Source organism: Petromyzon marinus, unplaced genomic scaffold (assembly GCF_048934315.1).
Source record: "Petromyzon marinus isolate PM22_M1 ecotype Great Lakes invasive population unplaced genomic scaffold, UKy_Petmar_22M1.pri1.0 PM_G_Scaffold_4, whole genome shotgun sequence".
Taxonomy (NCBI): Eukaryota; Metazoa; Chordata; class Hyperoartia; order Petromyzontiformes; family Petromyzontidae; genus Petromyzon; species Petromyzon marinus.
Window position 1 is genome coordinate 7,217,322 of NW_027422983.1, and position 16,834 is coordinate 7,234,155.

The window sequence follows — 16,834 nt, forward strand, 5'->3', positions numbered from 1 at the left end:
TGAGGTAATCTCGCAGATCCTCATCGTTTGAGCAGCGTTAAGCCCCTCGCACAGATTTGAATATTCCCCAAGCTTCCTAATCACTGCCAGGCTCAGACGTTAACATCTCCTAGCCACCGTGATGATGATGGTGGTGGTGGAACCCACGACCTCCTGCTGTATACCAGGCGAGGTAGTTAACATCACCTAGCCACCGTGATGATGATGATGGTGGTGGTGGAACCCACGACCTGCTGTATACCAGGTGAGGTAGTCAACATCTCCTAGCCACCGTGATGATGATGTTGGTGGTGGAACCCACGACCTCCTGCTGTATACCAGGCGAGGTAGTCAACATCTCCTAGCCACCGTGATGATGATGATGGTGGAACCCACAACCTCCTGCTGTATACCAGGCGAGGTAGTCAACATCTCCTAGCCACCGTGATGATGATGGTGGTGGAACACACGACGTCTTGCTGTATACCAGGTGAGGTAGTCAACATCTCGCTCACCCCCAGGCTTGGTTGCAGGATGTCCACGAAGGGTCCCAAGTACTCGTTTGGCCTACTGCTGGATTCTCCTCCCCGGCGCACAAAGACCAGAGCCAAGCTACACAGCACCACCACCTCCTCCGCCTCCTCGTCTTTGCTCAGCTCCACGCCCGCGGCACGCCACTCCAGGATGCAAGGTCGGAGAGAGTGCAGGAGGGCAATCAGCGGCGGAGCCAGGGGGCGGGGGGGGTGACAGGGTTAGACAATTGTCACCCCTGAAAAAAAATCGAAAAATCTGAAACATTGTGCGTGTAAGTGCACGACACTTGGTCTGGCGGACTTCGTGTAACTGCACCGTCAGAGCGTGTCGCCAAACCGATGGCGTCTGGTTCAACAAGCCTGACTCTCTAATCATCTTCTTTGGTTCTTTCGGTAAAGTCACCACCACGTAGAATGAGAATAAAATAATAAAATAAAACAATAAAATTCTCACGACATTTCGGCCGCAACGCAGGTGGCCTTCTTCAGGCCACCTGTCGTCCAAACAGGTCTGTCCCTTTAAACCTGAAGAAAGCCACTTGTGTTGTGGCCGAAACTTCGTGAGAATTTTATTGTTTTATTATTTTATTCTCATTCTACGTGGTGACTTTACCGCAAGAACCAAAGAAGATGAATCCTTGCAGTCACGAAAGCTTTAAATCGAAATCTCTAATCATTTTTGAAGTTAACATTTGTTGAATGTCACCCCGGGCTGAAAATCCTGGCTCCGCCCCTGAGGGGGATGACGCCTCTCCGCGGATTATTTTGATGTTGACGGATTACCGTACTTTGGATCCTCTTGCTCCTTATCCTTTGGTTCTTTCGGTGAGGTCACGTGGACTGCTCCTACGTCAGCTCCTACGTCGGCGGTCCACCTTCTGTGTTCGTTTCACACCTGGTGACGGTTGCTTGTGTCGCGATCCAAACGTCGTGATCCATTAAAATGTTTTCGTACCTACGTGAGTTTTTGCCGAAATAACTCAACAACACGAATTCCTGCGGTCACGGCAGTTTTAAGGAACAGATTGCATCTCGCTGCTCTCTGCTCCCTGCGGAGCGTTAAGGCCCCAACAAGCCCACGGCTTTCCATTCCGGGCACCGTTCTGTGATATTGCGTCGAGCGAATGTGTGGCCCTACGCAGCCTCTCCACCCCCCCCCCCCCCTTTCAAAAATCAGCTCGCACCCTCCGCTAGGGTCTTGTCAAAGGGGAGCACCGTTAATCCTGCCGAACAGGATTTTTGCAGAAGACCTCGCTGGGGTTGGTGGGTGGGAGACGAGAGGGAGGCGTCGTTCCTCGCCAGCTGTCGAAGTATGCAAGCTCTCTCGCTTCTGTTTTTGGTGAAGCCTCTCTCTTGAACGATGTCGGTCTTCTGGTGCCCGCGTCCACTGGGGACGCCATCGCACTCCCCACGTGCCACGTTAGAACAGGGCCGAGAGCGTGAGAAGCCTCAAAGAAAACGGATCGCTTTAATTAAGTCTCCGTCCGCCGCCCCCCCGTTTCTCTTGTTCCCAGAGTCGGGTTGGGCCGACCGGAGCGGCAACGCCGACACCGCCACAACCACCAGCGGCGGCGGCAGGGCCCGCGGCGGCGGTGGTGGCGGTGGCGGCTGCGGTGATGCTCCCACCGTGGTGATGCCAGGCTTCTCCTCCTGGGCCCCGCGGGTGCCCCTCCCCGCTTCCCGGTTCCGTGCAGCGCCGGGCAGCTCGCGGCGGCAACGCCAGAGGCATGCGCCCGGCAGCAGCAGCAGGGCCACCACGTCCACCGGTAGACTCACACAGAGTCCCGTAGACTCACACAGAGACCCGTAGACTCACACAGAGACCCGTAAACTCACACAGAGACCCATAGACTCACACAGAGACCCATAGACTCACCACCCTTCATAGACTCACACAGAGACCCGTAGACTCGCACAGAGACCCATAGACTCACACAGAGACCCATAGACTCACACAGAAACCCATAGACTCACACAGAGACCTGTAGACTCACACAGAGACCCATAGACTCACACAGAAACCCATAGACTCACACAGAGACCCACAGACTCACACAGAAACCCATAGACTCACCACCCTTCATAGACTCACACAGAGACCCGTAGACTCGCACAGAGACCCATAGACTCACACAGAGACACATAGACTCACACAGAGACCCGTAAACTCACACAGAGACCCATATACTCACACAGAGACCCATAGACTCACCACCCTTCATAGACTCACACAGAGACCCGTAGACTCGCACAGAGACCCATAGACTCACACAGAGACACATAGACTCACACAGAGACCCGTAAACTCACACAGAGACCCATAGACTCACACAGAGACCCATAGACTCACCACCCTTCATAGACTCACACAGAGACCCGTAGACTCACACAGAGACCCATAGACTCACACAGAGACCCGTAGACTCACACAGAGACCCATAGACTCACACAGAGACCCGTAGACTCACACAGAGACCCATAGACTCACACAGAGACCCGTAGAATCACACAGAGACCCATAGACTCACACAGAGACCCATAGACTGACACAAAAACCCATAGACTCAGACAGAGACCCGTAGACTCACACACAGAGACCCATAGACTCACACAGAGACCCGTAGACTCACACACAGAGCCCCGTAGACTCACACAGAGACCCGTAGACTCACACAGAGACCCATAGACTCACACAGAGACCCGTAGACTCACACACAGAGCCCCGTAGACTCACACAGAGACCCGTAGACTCACACAGAGACCCGTAGACTCACCACCGTTCATCGACTCACGACAGGAGGCAGCACCCCGTCTCTCTTGTGGCCCCGCAGCGACCTCGTTCTCCACGACTGACGACGCCGACGCCGGCGACGACGACGAGGAGGAGGAGGTGGAGGCGAGGTCGGTGGTGGTGGCGTTGGCAGAGGGCCGAGGTATCGCTCGGGGCGAGGTCGGCCTGGCCAGCATCGACCTGCGCTGCCCCGAGCTGGTCCTGTGTCAGTTCCCCGACAGCCAGCCCTACGTCAAGGTCAGCCTCCTTCTCTCTCCGTGCATGAACATAAAGGGCCCCCCCCCCCCGTGCAGTGCGTGTTATGAAGCGGGCCCTGAATTAAAAACTAAAACACGCACATTCTTCACCTGTGCGGTATAGCGATTGTCATTTTTGTCACTTGCCGTACGGCCGGATAATGCGACGCATTTCTAACCTAAGTTTGCTTGTGGCTGTGGTTGTTTTGATTTAAAGCTTTCGTGACTGCAGTAATTAATATTCCTAGCTCTTTCGGTAAAGTCGCGTTGAAGGGAAACAATAAAATAATAAAATATATATAAAACAATAAAAATTCTCACGACGTTTCGACCATAACACAAACAGTCGTCATCAGGTGTGTCGGTTTGCATTTATGTATTTATTTTTAAAGGGTGCATTTATTTATTTATAAAACGTTAGCACCACGGGCAGCGATTTGACAGTTTATTTAGAAGGACGAGTCCATCTATGTTCTGAAAAGAGGAGGGGGGAGACGAAAAATTAATGTATGCTGTCTAAATGCCACCGTAAGCGTGAACAATCAATTAAGACCTGAAATGGTTTATCAAATCCTTCCAATGATTGCTAAGCCAGAATCCATCTTCTCGGTTTAAATTGTCTCTGTGCTTATTATTTTATTATTTCCCTTTAACGTGACTTTACCGAAAGAGCTAAGAATATGAACCACTGCAGTCACGGAAGCTTTAAGTCAAAATTTGATGCTTTTCTTGCTCGTGTTTTTGTTGGTTTGTTGCGGTTGCACTCCGATTCAAGAGCCGGATGGCTCACAGGACTATACCCAAAATAAACTGAAAACTGAAACTGAACCTTCAACACACTCGGCCGTTCGTAAAAGCTGAAGGGCGGTTTCGTACTCTGGTAAGAGAGCGGAATCACCGAACCGGAATTGATCGCTTGAAAGCGTTTAGCGCAGGGCCCTTGAAAGTGCGGGGCCCCGTAGCCACGTAAGTAGCTACGTGCCAATGTGTGCGTGTCGTTATTCTGACGGTATGCAGTATATATACATTGACAGGTTAGGTTAGTCTTAAACTATTAAACACTAGTTTTTTTTATTTTATCTTACCTCATGCACCTAGCTTGGCACAGCAGTCAACCCACTGCACCTGTGTCTGTCCCGTGACCTCCTCCTGGTGCACCTAGCCTGGCACAGCAGTCAACCCACTGCACCTGGGTCTGTCCCGTTACCTCCTCCTGGTGCACCTAGCCTGGCACAGCAGTCAACCCACTGCACCTGGGTCTGTCCCGTGACCTCCTCCTGGTGCACCTAGCCTGGCACAGGAGTCAACGCACTGCACCTGGGTCTGTCCCGTGAGCTCCTCCTGGTGCACCTAGCCTGGCACAGCAGTCAACCCACTGCACCTGGGTCTGTCCCGTGACCTCCTCCTGGTGCACCTAGCCTGGCACAGCAGTCAACCCACTGCACCTGGGTCTGTCCCGTGACCTCCTCCTGGTGCACCTAGCCTGGCACAGCAGTCAACCCACTGCACCTGGGTCTGTCCCGTGACCTCCTCCTGGTGCACCTAGCCTGGCACAGGAGTCAACGCACTGCACCTGGGTCTGTCCCGTGAGCTCCTCCTGGTGCACCTAGCCTGGCACAGCAGTCAATCCACTGCACCTGGGTCTGTCCCGTGACCTCCTGCTGGTGCACCTAGCCTGGCACAGGAGTCAACGCACTGCACCTGGATCTGTCCCGTGACCTCCTCCTGGTGCACCTAGCCTGGCACAGGAGTCAACGCACTGCACCTGGGTCTGTCCCGTGACCTCCTCCTGGTGCACCTAGCCTGGCACAGCAGTCAACCCACTGCACCTGGGTCTGTCCCGTGACCTCCTCCTGGTGCACCTAGCCTGGCACAGCAGTCAACCCACTGCACCTGGGCCTGTCCCGTGACCTCCTCCTGGTGCACCTAGCCTGGCACAGCAGTCAACCCACTGCACCTGGGCCTGCCCCGTGACCTCCTCCTGGTGCACCTAGCCTGGCACAGCAGTCAACCCACTGCACCTGGGTCTGTCCCGTGACCTCCTCCTGGCGCACCTAGCCTGGCACAGCAGTCAACCCACTGCACCTGGGTCTGTCCCGTGACTTCCTCCTGCTGCACCTCAGCCTGTTGTTCTCGTTGCTGGCGCTGCTGCTGCTGCTGCTTGTTCAGGCGATCACCAAGCTGCAGGTGCTACGCCCACTGGAGGTGGTGATGCCCCACACGGCCTGCAACCCAAACGCCAGCAAAATGTTCACCCTGCTGAGGGACTACTTCCCTGTGAGCACGCACGGACGGCATCGCCACTACTCACCACGCGGAGACTCCTAGACTCATCACACAGAGACTCCTAGACTCATCAGACAGAGAGCCATAGACTCATCACACAGAGACCCATAGACTCATCACACAGAGAGCCATAGACTCATCACACAGAGAGCCATAGACTCATCACACAGAGACCCATAGACTCATCACACAGAGACCCATAGACTCATCACACAGAGACCTATAGACTCAGCACACGGAGACTCCTAGACTCATCACGCAGAGACCCATAGACTCATCACATACAGACCCATAGACTCATCACACAGAGACCCATAGACTCATCACACAGAGAGCCATAGACTCACCACACAGAGACCCATAGACTCACCACACAGAGACCCATAGACTCATCACGCAGAGACCCATAGACTCATCACACAGAGAGCCATAGACTCACCACACAGAGACCCATAGACTCACCACACAGAGACCCATAGACTCATCCTGCAGAGACCCATAGACTCATCACAAAGAGACCTATAGACTCATCACACAGAGACCCATAGACTCATCACACAGAGAGCCATAGACTCATCACACAGAGACTCCTAGACTCACCACACAGAGACCCATAGACTCACCACACAGAGACCCATAGACTCACCACATAGAGTCCCATAGACTCACCACGCAGAGACCCATAGACTCATCACATACAGACCCATAGACTCACCACACAGAGACCCACAGACGCATCACACAGAGACCCATAGACTCACCACGCAGAGACCCATAGACTCATCACATACAGACCTATAGACTCACCACACAGAGACCCACAGACCACACAGAGACCTATAGACTCATCACGCAGAGACCCATAGACTCATCACGCAGAGACCCATAGACTCATCACACAGAGACCCATAGACTCATCACACAGAGACCCACAGACTCACCACACAGAGACCCATAGACTCACCACACAGAGACCGATAGACTCATCACACAGAGACCCACAGACGCACCACAGTGGGTGCTGCCACCTCGTGGTGAGTGCGTGTGCAGGAGGCCCACGTGACCACGGTGCTGAGGAAATACTTCAACGAGGAGCGGGGCATGGACGCCGTGCGAAGGCTCTGCGTGCCCCACATGGCCACCGTGCTCATGGACGTGCAGGGGAAGTGAGTGGGTGTGTGTGGGTGAGTGTGTGGGTGTGTGTGGGTGAGTGGGTGGGTGAGTGAGTGTGTGGGTCTATGGGTGTGTGTGTGGGTGGGTGAGTGGGTGGGTGAGTGGGTGAGTGAGTGTGTGGGTGAGTGTGTGGGTATGTGGGTGAGTGGGTGAGTTTGTGGGTGATTGTGTGGGTGAGTGTGTGGGTGAGTGTGTGGGTGAGTGTGTGGGTGAGTGTGTGGGTCTATGGGTGAGTGTGTGGGTGAGTGGGTGAGGAGCTCACCGGTGAGCTCCTCCGGCAGGTAAGGCTGCGTTGGCTGGGCCATGTAGCCCGCATGCCCAGCCACCGCATGCCCAAACAGCTTTTGTTCGGCCGCATCGAGGGGGCTAAACGGGCACGGTACGGGCTAGAGAAGAGATGGAGTGGTTAGGGTTAGGGTTACCCACTCACTCACCCACCCACCCATCCACTCACCCATCCACTCATCCACCCACTCACCCATCCACTCACCCACCCCCCTCTCACCCTCCCACTCACCCTCGCCCCTGCCCACCACCCCCAGATACTACTGCCTGGCTTCGCTGGCGGCGCTGCTGCAGTATGTGGAGTTCATCCAGGGCGTGGTGCTCGCCCCGGCCTCCGTGCGCGTCTCCTTCTGCGGCAGTGAGCGCACCGCCATGATCGACGGCACCACGGCCGCCAACCTGGAGCTGCTGCGCAACTCCCACGACCCTCGGTAGACGATGCCTCCTCCTCCTCCTCCCTCGCTAGCGGGGATAGCCACTCCCCCTTCTGTGTGTTGGTGTGTGTGTGTTGGTGTGTGTGGTGTGTGTGTGTGGGTGTTGGTGTGGTGTGGGTGTGTGGGTGTGTGGGTGTGTGTGGTGTGTGTGGTTGTGTGTGGAGCCAGGAGATTGAATATCTACCCTCGGGGCTCCTCCAGAAACAACGAAAAACCACTACGGGTGGCCACGTGGAATGTTCGAACGCTCACTGCGGAGGAGAGCCTGCCACTCCTCTGTCGGGAGCTGGACCGGTACCGCCTGGATCTATGTGGCATTTAGGAGGTCCGGTGGACCGGCTCTGGCTCCTGCCACTATGAGGGGTGGACAGTCCTCTACTCGGGGCAGCAAACTGCCAAACAACAGGGAGTGGTTCTTCTTTTGAACAAAAGAATGAAGGGGGCGTGGGAGCGTGGCGGTGAGGTGTGGGAAGCTGTAAGCCCCAGGCTACTTTGGGCTCGCCTTCCCATCAACCCGAGGCGAGGAATGGTGGTCGTGGTTACTTATGCCCCCACCGAAGATGAACATCCGTGGAGGGATGCAGGCAAAGCCGATGAGTCAGATGCCTTCTATGACCTCCTGTCACAGGTGCTGGCTAAAGTGGCCCCTCGGGATAGAGTGGCCCCTCGGATAGGTCATGCAACCCGCATGCCCAGCCACCGCATGCCGAAACAGCTTTTGTTCGGCCGGATTGAGGGGGCTAAATGGGTGCGGCACGGGCTAGAGAAGAGATGGAGTGATGTGGTACAGGAGGACGTGGAGCTGAGTGGACTTGCCGATGACTGGTACCAGCGGTGTCAAGATCGGCCTCTGTGTAGGAGGCTCGTGAAGGACGCTACTGGGCAGTTGGAGGCAGTCGGCCTCCAACAACAACGGAGGGCGGAGGAGCGACGCTCACAACAACGAGCGGAGCGCCGGGTGGCTAAAGCACAGCAGGTTGCCACAGTAGGGGGCACAGGTGGTGCATCAGCCAGTCATCTCAGTCAGTCGACCTGTGGCACCTGGGTCTGCCCCGTGACCTCCTGCCAGCGGGTGTTCGACACTTCACGTGGCCTCAGGGTGCACATAGCCTGGCACAAGCGTCGTGGTGATGTCACCGCCACTTAGTGGCGAATGGCGGTTGTTGTTGTTGTTTTGTGGTTTGTGTTGGTGTGTGTGTGTTAGTGTGTGTGTTGGTGTGTGTTGGTGTGTGTGGGGGTGTGTATGGGTGCGAGTGTGGTAGTGTGTGTGTGTGTTGGTGTGTGTGCGTGTATGTGTGGGTGCGAGTGTGGTATGAGTGTGTGTGGGTGTGTGTTGGTGTGTGTGTGTGTGTGACCCTCCTCCACCCGTGTGTGTGCATGTGTGTGTGTGTGTGCGTGCGAGCGTGCACCCAGGAGCTCCCACTCGCTATTCGGGGTGCTCAACTACACGAGGACGCGTGGAGGAGCGCGCCGGCTCAGAGCCAACATCCACGAGCCGCTGGTGGACGAAGAGACGCTCAGAGGCCGTCTCGACTGTGTGGATGAGCTGATGCAGGAAGACAACTTCTATAGAGTGCAGGCCGGTGGGTGGGTGGGTTGGTGGGTGGGTGGCTGAGTGGGTGGGTGGGTATGTGGGTGGGCGGGTGAGTGGGTGCGTGAGTGGGTGAGTGAGTGCGTGAGTGGGTGAGTGAGTGCGTGGGTGGTTGAGTGGGTGAGTGAGTGGTTGCGTGGGTGGGTGAGTGGGTATGTGGGTGGGTGAGTGGGTGGGTGGGTGATGGGGCAGTTGTGGAGCGAGTGGAGAGTTTCCCATACCTGGGCAGTGCGCTCATGACCGGCTCTGGTTTAACAGCAAAGATCGCACTCCGAATCAGTCGAGCGGCAATGTCTTTTCATCGGTTGCGTAACGCTGTGTGGAAGTTACCTGGTCTGTCGCTCCGCACGAAGCTTTGGGTCTTCCCTCCCTTCTCTACGCTTGTGAAACGTGGACCCCCCAAATGGAACATCTTCGCCGGTTAGAAATATTTAGGCTGGCCTGCCTACGATCAATCCTGGGTTTAACCAGGCTGGATTGTGTAAGGAGCTCACAAATCCTCGAAAAATCTGGACAAAGTCCCATCGGTGAGCTCCTCCGGCAGGCAAGACTGCGTTGGCTGGGCCATGTAGCCCGCATGCCCAATCACCACATGCCCAAACAGATTTTGTTCGGCCGGATCGAGGGGGCTAAACGGATGCTGCTTGTGCTAGATAAGAGATGGAGTGATGTGGTACAGGAGGACGTGGAGCTGAGTGGACTTGCCGATGACTGGTACCAGCGGTGTCAAGATCGGCCTCTGTGGAGGAGGCTCGTGAAGGACGCTACTGGGCAGTTGGAGGCAGTCGCCCTCCAACAACAACGGAGGGCGGAGGAGCGACGCTCACAACAATGAGCGGAGCGCCGGGTGGCTAAAGCACAGCAGGTTGGCACAGTAGGGGGCACAGGTGGTGCATCAGCCAGTCATCTCAGTCAGTCGACCCGTGGCACCTGGGTCTGCCCCGTGACCTCCTGCCGGTGGGCGTTCGACACTTCACGTGGCCTCAAGGTGCACATGGCCTGGCACAAGCGTCGTGGTGACGTCACCGCCACTTAGTGGCGAATGGCGGTTGTTGTTGTTGTGTATGTCTGTGTGTGTGTGTCTGTGTGTATATGTGTGATGTCTGTGTGTATGTGTGTGCAGCTATCAGTCAGTTTCTGGATGTAGACCACCTGCTCTCAATGCTGATTCAAATCCCTAAGACAGAGACGGTGAGATGATCACTTTAATCATCATCAGCATCACCTCGCTCAGCACCACACAGTACCCCTTCATCACGTTAAACAGGGGTGGGGAACGTCCAGCCTCTGGCCCTGCCAAGGCAACCGCAGGCGGGACTCGAAATTCAATAAATCTAGGTAGAGCAATCCTGGAAGAGCAGTTGTGAGTAGCAACAACATCATCAATACCGGCTAACATCACCAAACGCCTCGCCAAAGAGAAGCAGTTCCAGGCCATCACATTAGGGGCGAGTTAATTAAACGTTTGACCAGATATAACGGGCTAATTTTTAAGTTGATCAATTTTGTATGGCCCGCGAATGATGTTGTAAATATCCAAATGGCCCTTGGTAGAAAAAAGGTTCCCCACCCGTGATGTAGAGAGAGAGGCTATTTAGTGATCTATTTATTTGTCTATATTTATCTCTACATGTATCTATCTATATTCGGTAAAGTCACGTAGAAGGGAAATAATATAAATATAAAAGAATAACATTTTCTTGCTGTGGTTTTCACACCTTGATGATGATTGCTCGTGTTGCAGTCGAAACTTCGTGATAATTTTATTGTTTTATATTTTTATTATTTTATAGTTTCCCTTTCTACGTGGTGACTTTACCGAAAGAACCAAGAATATTAATCCCTGCAGTCACGAAAGCTTTAAATCAAAATGTATCTATCTATGTATCTGTCTATCCATCTACCCTGTTCCAGTTGAGAACTGCTGAGTCTAAGATCAACTACGCCATCCACCTCAAGCATGTCCTGGAGTTGGTGTCTCCACTGCAGGTTACATCGCCTGCCCAAGATCACTGTCATCACTAATTATTGTTCATCGCTATGATCACTAGTTATCATTAATCACTGTCATCACTAATTATTGTTAATCACTATCATCACTAATTATTGTTAATCACTATCATCACTAATTATTGTTAATCACTATCATCGCTAATTATTGTTGATCACTGTCATCACTAATTATTATTGATCACTGTCATCACTAATTATTGTTGATCACCCATCATCACTAATTATCGCTAATCACTATCATCACTAATTATTGTTAATCACTATCATCACTAATTATTGTTAATCACTATCATCACTAATTATTATTAATCACTATCATCACTAATTATTGTTAATCACTATCATCACAAATTATTATTGATCACTGTCATCACTAATTATTGTTAATCACTATCATCACCAATTATTATTAATCACTATCATCACTAATTATTGTTAATCACTATCATCACTAATTATTGTTAATCACTATCATCACTAATTATTGTTAATCACTATCATTACTAATTATTGTTGATCACTATCATCACTAATTATTATTAATCACTATCATCCCTAATTATTATTGATCACTGTCATCACTAATTATTGTTAATCACTATCATCACTAATTATTATTAATCACTATCATCACTAATCGTTAATCACTGTCATCACAAATTATTATTAATCACTATCATCACTAATTATTATTAATCACTGTCATCACTAATTATTGTTAATCACTATCATCACTAATTATTGTTAATCACTGTCATCACTAATTATCGTTAATCACTATCATCACTAATTATCATTAATCACTATCATCACTAATGATTGTTAATCACTATCATCACTAATTATTATTGATCACTATCACCACTAATTATTGTTGATCACTATCATCACTAATTATCATTAATCACTATCATCACTAATTATTGTTAATCACTATCATCACTAATTATTATTGATCACTGTCATCACTAATTATTGTTGATCACCATCATCACTAATTATTATTAATCACTATCATCACTAATTATTGTTGATCACCATCATCACTAATTATTATTAATCACTATCATCACTAATTATTATTAATCACTATCATCACTAATTATTGTTAATCACTATCATCACTAATTATTATTAATCACTATCATCACTAATTATTGTTAATCACTATCATCACTAATTATTGTTAATCACTATCATCACTAATTATTGTTGATCACTGTCATCACTAATTATTGTTGATCACTATCATCACTAATTATTATTGATCACTGTCATCACTAATTATTGTTAATCACTATCATCACGAATTATTGTTAATCACTATCATCACTAATTATTGTTGATCACTATCATCACTAATTATTGTTGATCACTATCATCACTAATTATTATTATTAATCACTGTCATCACAAATTATTGTTAATCACTATCATCACTAATTATTGTTAATCACTATCATCACTAATTATTGTTAATCACTATCATCACTAATTATTGTTAATCACTATCATCACTAATTATTGTTAATCACTATCATCACTAATTATTATTAATCACTGTCATCACTAATTATCGTTAATCCCTATCATCACTATCATCACTATCATTATCATTAAGCTGCCACTGGGGGTGCCCCTGGCAACAGCAGACTCACACACAGAGACAGCTGCCACTGGGGGTGCCCCTAAGCCACAGCAGACTCACACACAGAGACAGCTGCCACTGGGGGTGCCCCTAGGCAGCAGCAGACTCACACACAGAGACAGCTGCCACTGGGGGTGCCCCTAGGCCACAGCAGACACACACAGAGACAGCTGCCACTGGGGGTGCCCCTAGGCAACAGCAGACTCACACACAGAGACAGCTGCCACTGGGGGTGCCTCCACAACACCCACAGGTAGGGTGAGTGGCAGGTGAGGTGAGTGGTGCGGTGAGGGGTTGGTGAGGGGTGGGTGAGTGTTGAGTGAAGGGTGAGGTGAGTTGAGTGGTCAGGTGGTGCGTGGTGAGTTGGGTGGTGAGGTGGTGCGTGGTGAGTTGGGTGGTGAGGTGAGTGGTGAGGTGGTGCGTGGTGAGTTGGGTGGTGAGGTGAGTGGTGAGGTGAGTAGTGAGGTGAGTGGTGAGGTGGGTGGTGAGGTGAGTGGTGAGGTGAGTGGTGAGGTGAGTGGTGAGGTGCGTGGTGAGGTGAGTGGTGAGGTGGGTGGTGAGGTGAGTGGTGAGGTGGTGAGTGGTGAGGTGAGGGGTTGGTGAGGGGTGGGTGAGTGTTGAGTGAAGGGTGAGGTGAGTTGAGTGGTGAGGAGAGTGGTGAGGTGGTGCGTGGTGAGGTGGGTGGTGGGGTGAGTGGTGAGGTGGTGAGTGGTGAGGTGGTGAGTGGTGAGGTGGTGAGTGGTGAGGTGAGGGGTTGGTGAGGGGTGGGTGAGTGTTGAGTGAAGGGTGAGGTGAGTTGAGTGGTGAGGTGGTGAGTGGTGAGTGACAGGTGCAGGTGTCACCCTCACCTATCTCTCCCCTGCTGTGTTCCCAGCGAGCGCTTAGCCCCTGCAAGACTCCACTGCTGACAGCCTACCAGAGCTCCCTGTTGGACTGCAGGTGACGAGGAGACCAGGCTGGTGGTGGTGGTGGGGGTGGTGGTGGTGGTGATGGTGGTGACTGTGGTGACGGTGGTGGGGGTGTGGGTGGTGGTGGGGGTGGTGGTGGTTTGTGATGGTGGTGGAGGAAGAGGTGGTGGTGTGGGTGGGGGTGGTGGAGGAGGTGGTGGTGATGGTGGGGGTGGTGACAGTGGTGGTGGTGGTGGGGGTGGAGGTGGGGGTGGTGGTGTGGGTGGTGGTGGGGGTGGTGGTGGTGGTGGGGGTGATGGTGGTGACGGTGGTAGTGGTGGTGCTGGTGGTGGGGGTGGTGGTGGGGGTGGTGGTGACGGTGGTGACGGTGGTGACGGTGGTGGTAGTGGGGGTGGTGGTGTGGGTGGTGGTGGGGGTGGTGGTGATGGTGGTGGTGGTGACGGTAGTGAGGGTGATGGTGGTGATGGTGGGGGTTGTGACGGTGGCAAAAACAACCCCCTACCTCCTCTTTGGTGCTGGATGGCAACGCTGTGGTGGGCAGTGCCATGGGGGGAGGTGCCTATTTAGATTTTTGGCTTTTCCCTTCATGACGTTTGTAGCCACCACAGCGGCCAATTGGGGGCTCTGGATGGGTGCGAGGGGCTGGTAACCCATCCACGTTCAATTAATTATCACCAAACCATGAATGAAAAATGTAATTAATAAGCTTGTGCCAGAGGCCCCGGGGGGATAGGCATCTATGACGTCTCCTGGCCAAACACTATTTGGCGGAGTCAGGAGACTGAATCCTTCCCCTCGGGGCTCCTCCTTTAACAACGAAAAGCCACTACGGATGGCCTCGTAGAATGTTCGAATGCTCACTGCGGAGGAGAGGTTGCCACTTCTCTGTTGGGAGCTGGACCGGTACCGCCTGGATCTCTGTTGTAATCAGGAGGTCCGGTGGACCGGCTCTGGCTCCTGCCACTGTGAGGGGTGGACAGTCTTCTACTCAGGGGAGGAGACTGCCAAACAACAGGGAGTGGCTCTTCTTCTAAACAAAAGAATGAAGGGGGCGTGGGAGCGTGGTGGTAAGGTGTGGGAAGCTGTAGTCCCCAGGCTACTTTGGGCTCGCCTTCCCATCAACCGGAGGTGAGGAGTAGTGGTCGTGGTTACTTATGCCCCCACCGAAGATGAACATCCGTGGAGGGATGTAGGCAAGGCCGATGAGTCAGATGCCTCCTATAACCTCCTGTCACAGGTGCTAGCTAAAGTGGACCCTCGGGATAGAGTCATCTTGTTGGGTGACTTCAATGCCCGAGTTGGTCATGATGCTGGCACCTGGTCTGGAGTGATTGGAAGGCATGAGCCAGATCCGTTCAATAACAACGGCAGGAGGCAGCTAGATTTTTGTGCAGCCCATGGGCTTATAATTACCAACACGCTGTTCCGGCATCGGCGCATCCACACAACATCATGGATGCATGCCAGGTCTAAGCAAGGCCATCTACTGGATGTTATAGTGACGGAACAGCGGATGCGGGCCCATGTCCTTGACACCAGGACCTTCCATGGTACTGATCTGCCCACTGACCATTGACTAGTCATCTGTAAGATGCGCCTGCCATTCTTCCACTCCGGTAGTGGGTGTACACCCAGGACCCCATTCAAACTCATAGTGGCCTGGTCTCAGTGCGGCTGGGGTTGGCATCGTCCCCCACTCCTCCTGATGTCGAGGGACAATGGGCGAGATTTAGGACTGTGGCTCATGCAGCTGCAATGGCTGCTTTGGGTACACGGTCCAGACCTCCCCAGAGACCTTGGCTGACAGAGGAGGTGTTCAGGCTGGCTGAGAAAAAGCGACAGGCCCACTCTCATAGCCTACAGCATCCCACGTCGGAGAATGAGGAGGCTTACCGCAACCTTCGCTCGGAGGTTTGGAGAGCCGTGAGGCGCTGCAAGGATGGGTGGTGGTCGCGGGTTGCTGAGGAGATGGAGTCTGCCTCAATGGCCCGCGATCACAAATCGCTCTTTAACTCCATAAAAAATATAACCAGCAGCGCCACACCTATTACCATCATTAGGGGAAAGAACAGTGATCCGATCTCCGACCCCGAGGAACAGGTTTGCATATCTGCTGAGCATTTCTGTGAGGTCCTGGGGGAGGGAAAATCCCTCAACCTGGAAAACATCGTGGGCCAAAGTGGGGATGACACTACTGAGGCTGCGGTGCCTCAAATATTGGAAGAAGTCACCCCCTGTGAGTAGCTGGCTGAGGTGCCATCTGTTGAGGAAGTACTGAAGGCGATCCAGAGTCTGAGACCAGGAAAGGCACCGGGCAGAGACGATCTCCCAAGCAAAATGCTGAGGGAGGGTGGCGTTTGTTCACAAACTGCCCTACATGACATCATAACAACAGTCTGGACCACTGGATGGGTTCCGCAGGATTGGAAGAATGCCCTGGTGGTCCCCCTCTTTGTAGTAAGGGGACCGCACAGACTGTAACAACTACAGGGGTATCTCACTCCTCAGTGTGCCGGGAAAGGTCCTGGCAAGGATTATTCAACATCGCCTTTCAAGGCACGCTTAGGAGAGGCATGCGGAACCCCAATGCGGTTTCAGGAAAAGGCGTTCCTGCAACATGTCATATTTTCTGTCTACAGTATAGTATAGGTGTAGGGAATTCCAACAAGACCTACATCTCCGCTTTATTGACCTGGTCAAGGCCTATGACACCATCAGTAGGCCTGGGCTCTGGGTTGTTCTTCGTGCTTTCGAAGTCCCTGACCCTCTGCTCATGATCATTAAGGACCTTCATGATAGTGAGCGGGCCCAGGCAAAACTACGTGGCCGGGAGTCGGAGCCATTCCCTGTACACCTTGGGGTGCGACAGGGATGTCCTCTGGCTCCCACATTATTAAACATCTATTTTGACCACGTAGTTCGTGAAGCCTTCAGTAGCTGTACCGGAGGAATTCCCA

General features: G+C 52.3%; 1 protein-coding gene across 1 annotated transcript; it reads left to right on the forward strand.

Moving 5' to 3' along the window:
* The first annotated feature begins 430 nt into the window (after positions 1–430).
* Positions 431–13,927, forward strand: LOC142916539 (mutS protein homolog 4-like). The gene is made up of 10 exons (XM_076061661.1): positions 431–670; positions 2,027–2,278; positions 3,344–3,540; positions 5,709–5,816; positions 6,876–6,991; positions 7,541–7,714; positions 9,131–9,300; positions 10,432–10,499; positions 11,223–11,297; positions 13,844–13,927. The coding sequence occupies exons 1-10, from the start codon at positions 433–435 to the stop codon at positions 13,910–13,912; spliced, it is 1,467 nt and encodes a 488-aa protein (XP_075917776.1). The 5' UTR covers positions 431–432; the 3' UTR covers positions 13,913–13,927.
* The last annotated feature ends 2,907 nt before the right edge of the window (positions 13,928–16,834 follow it).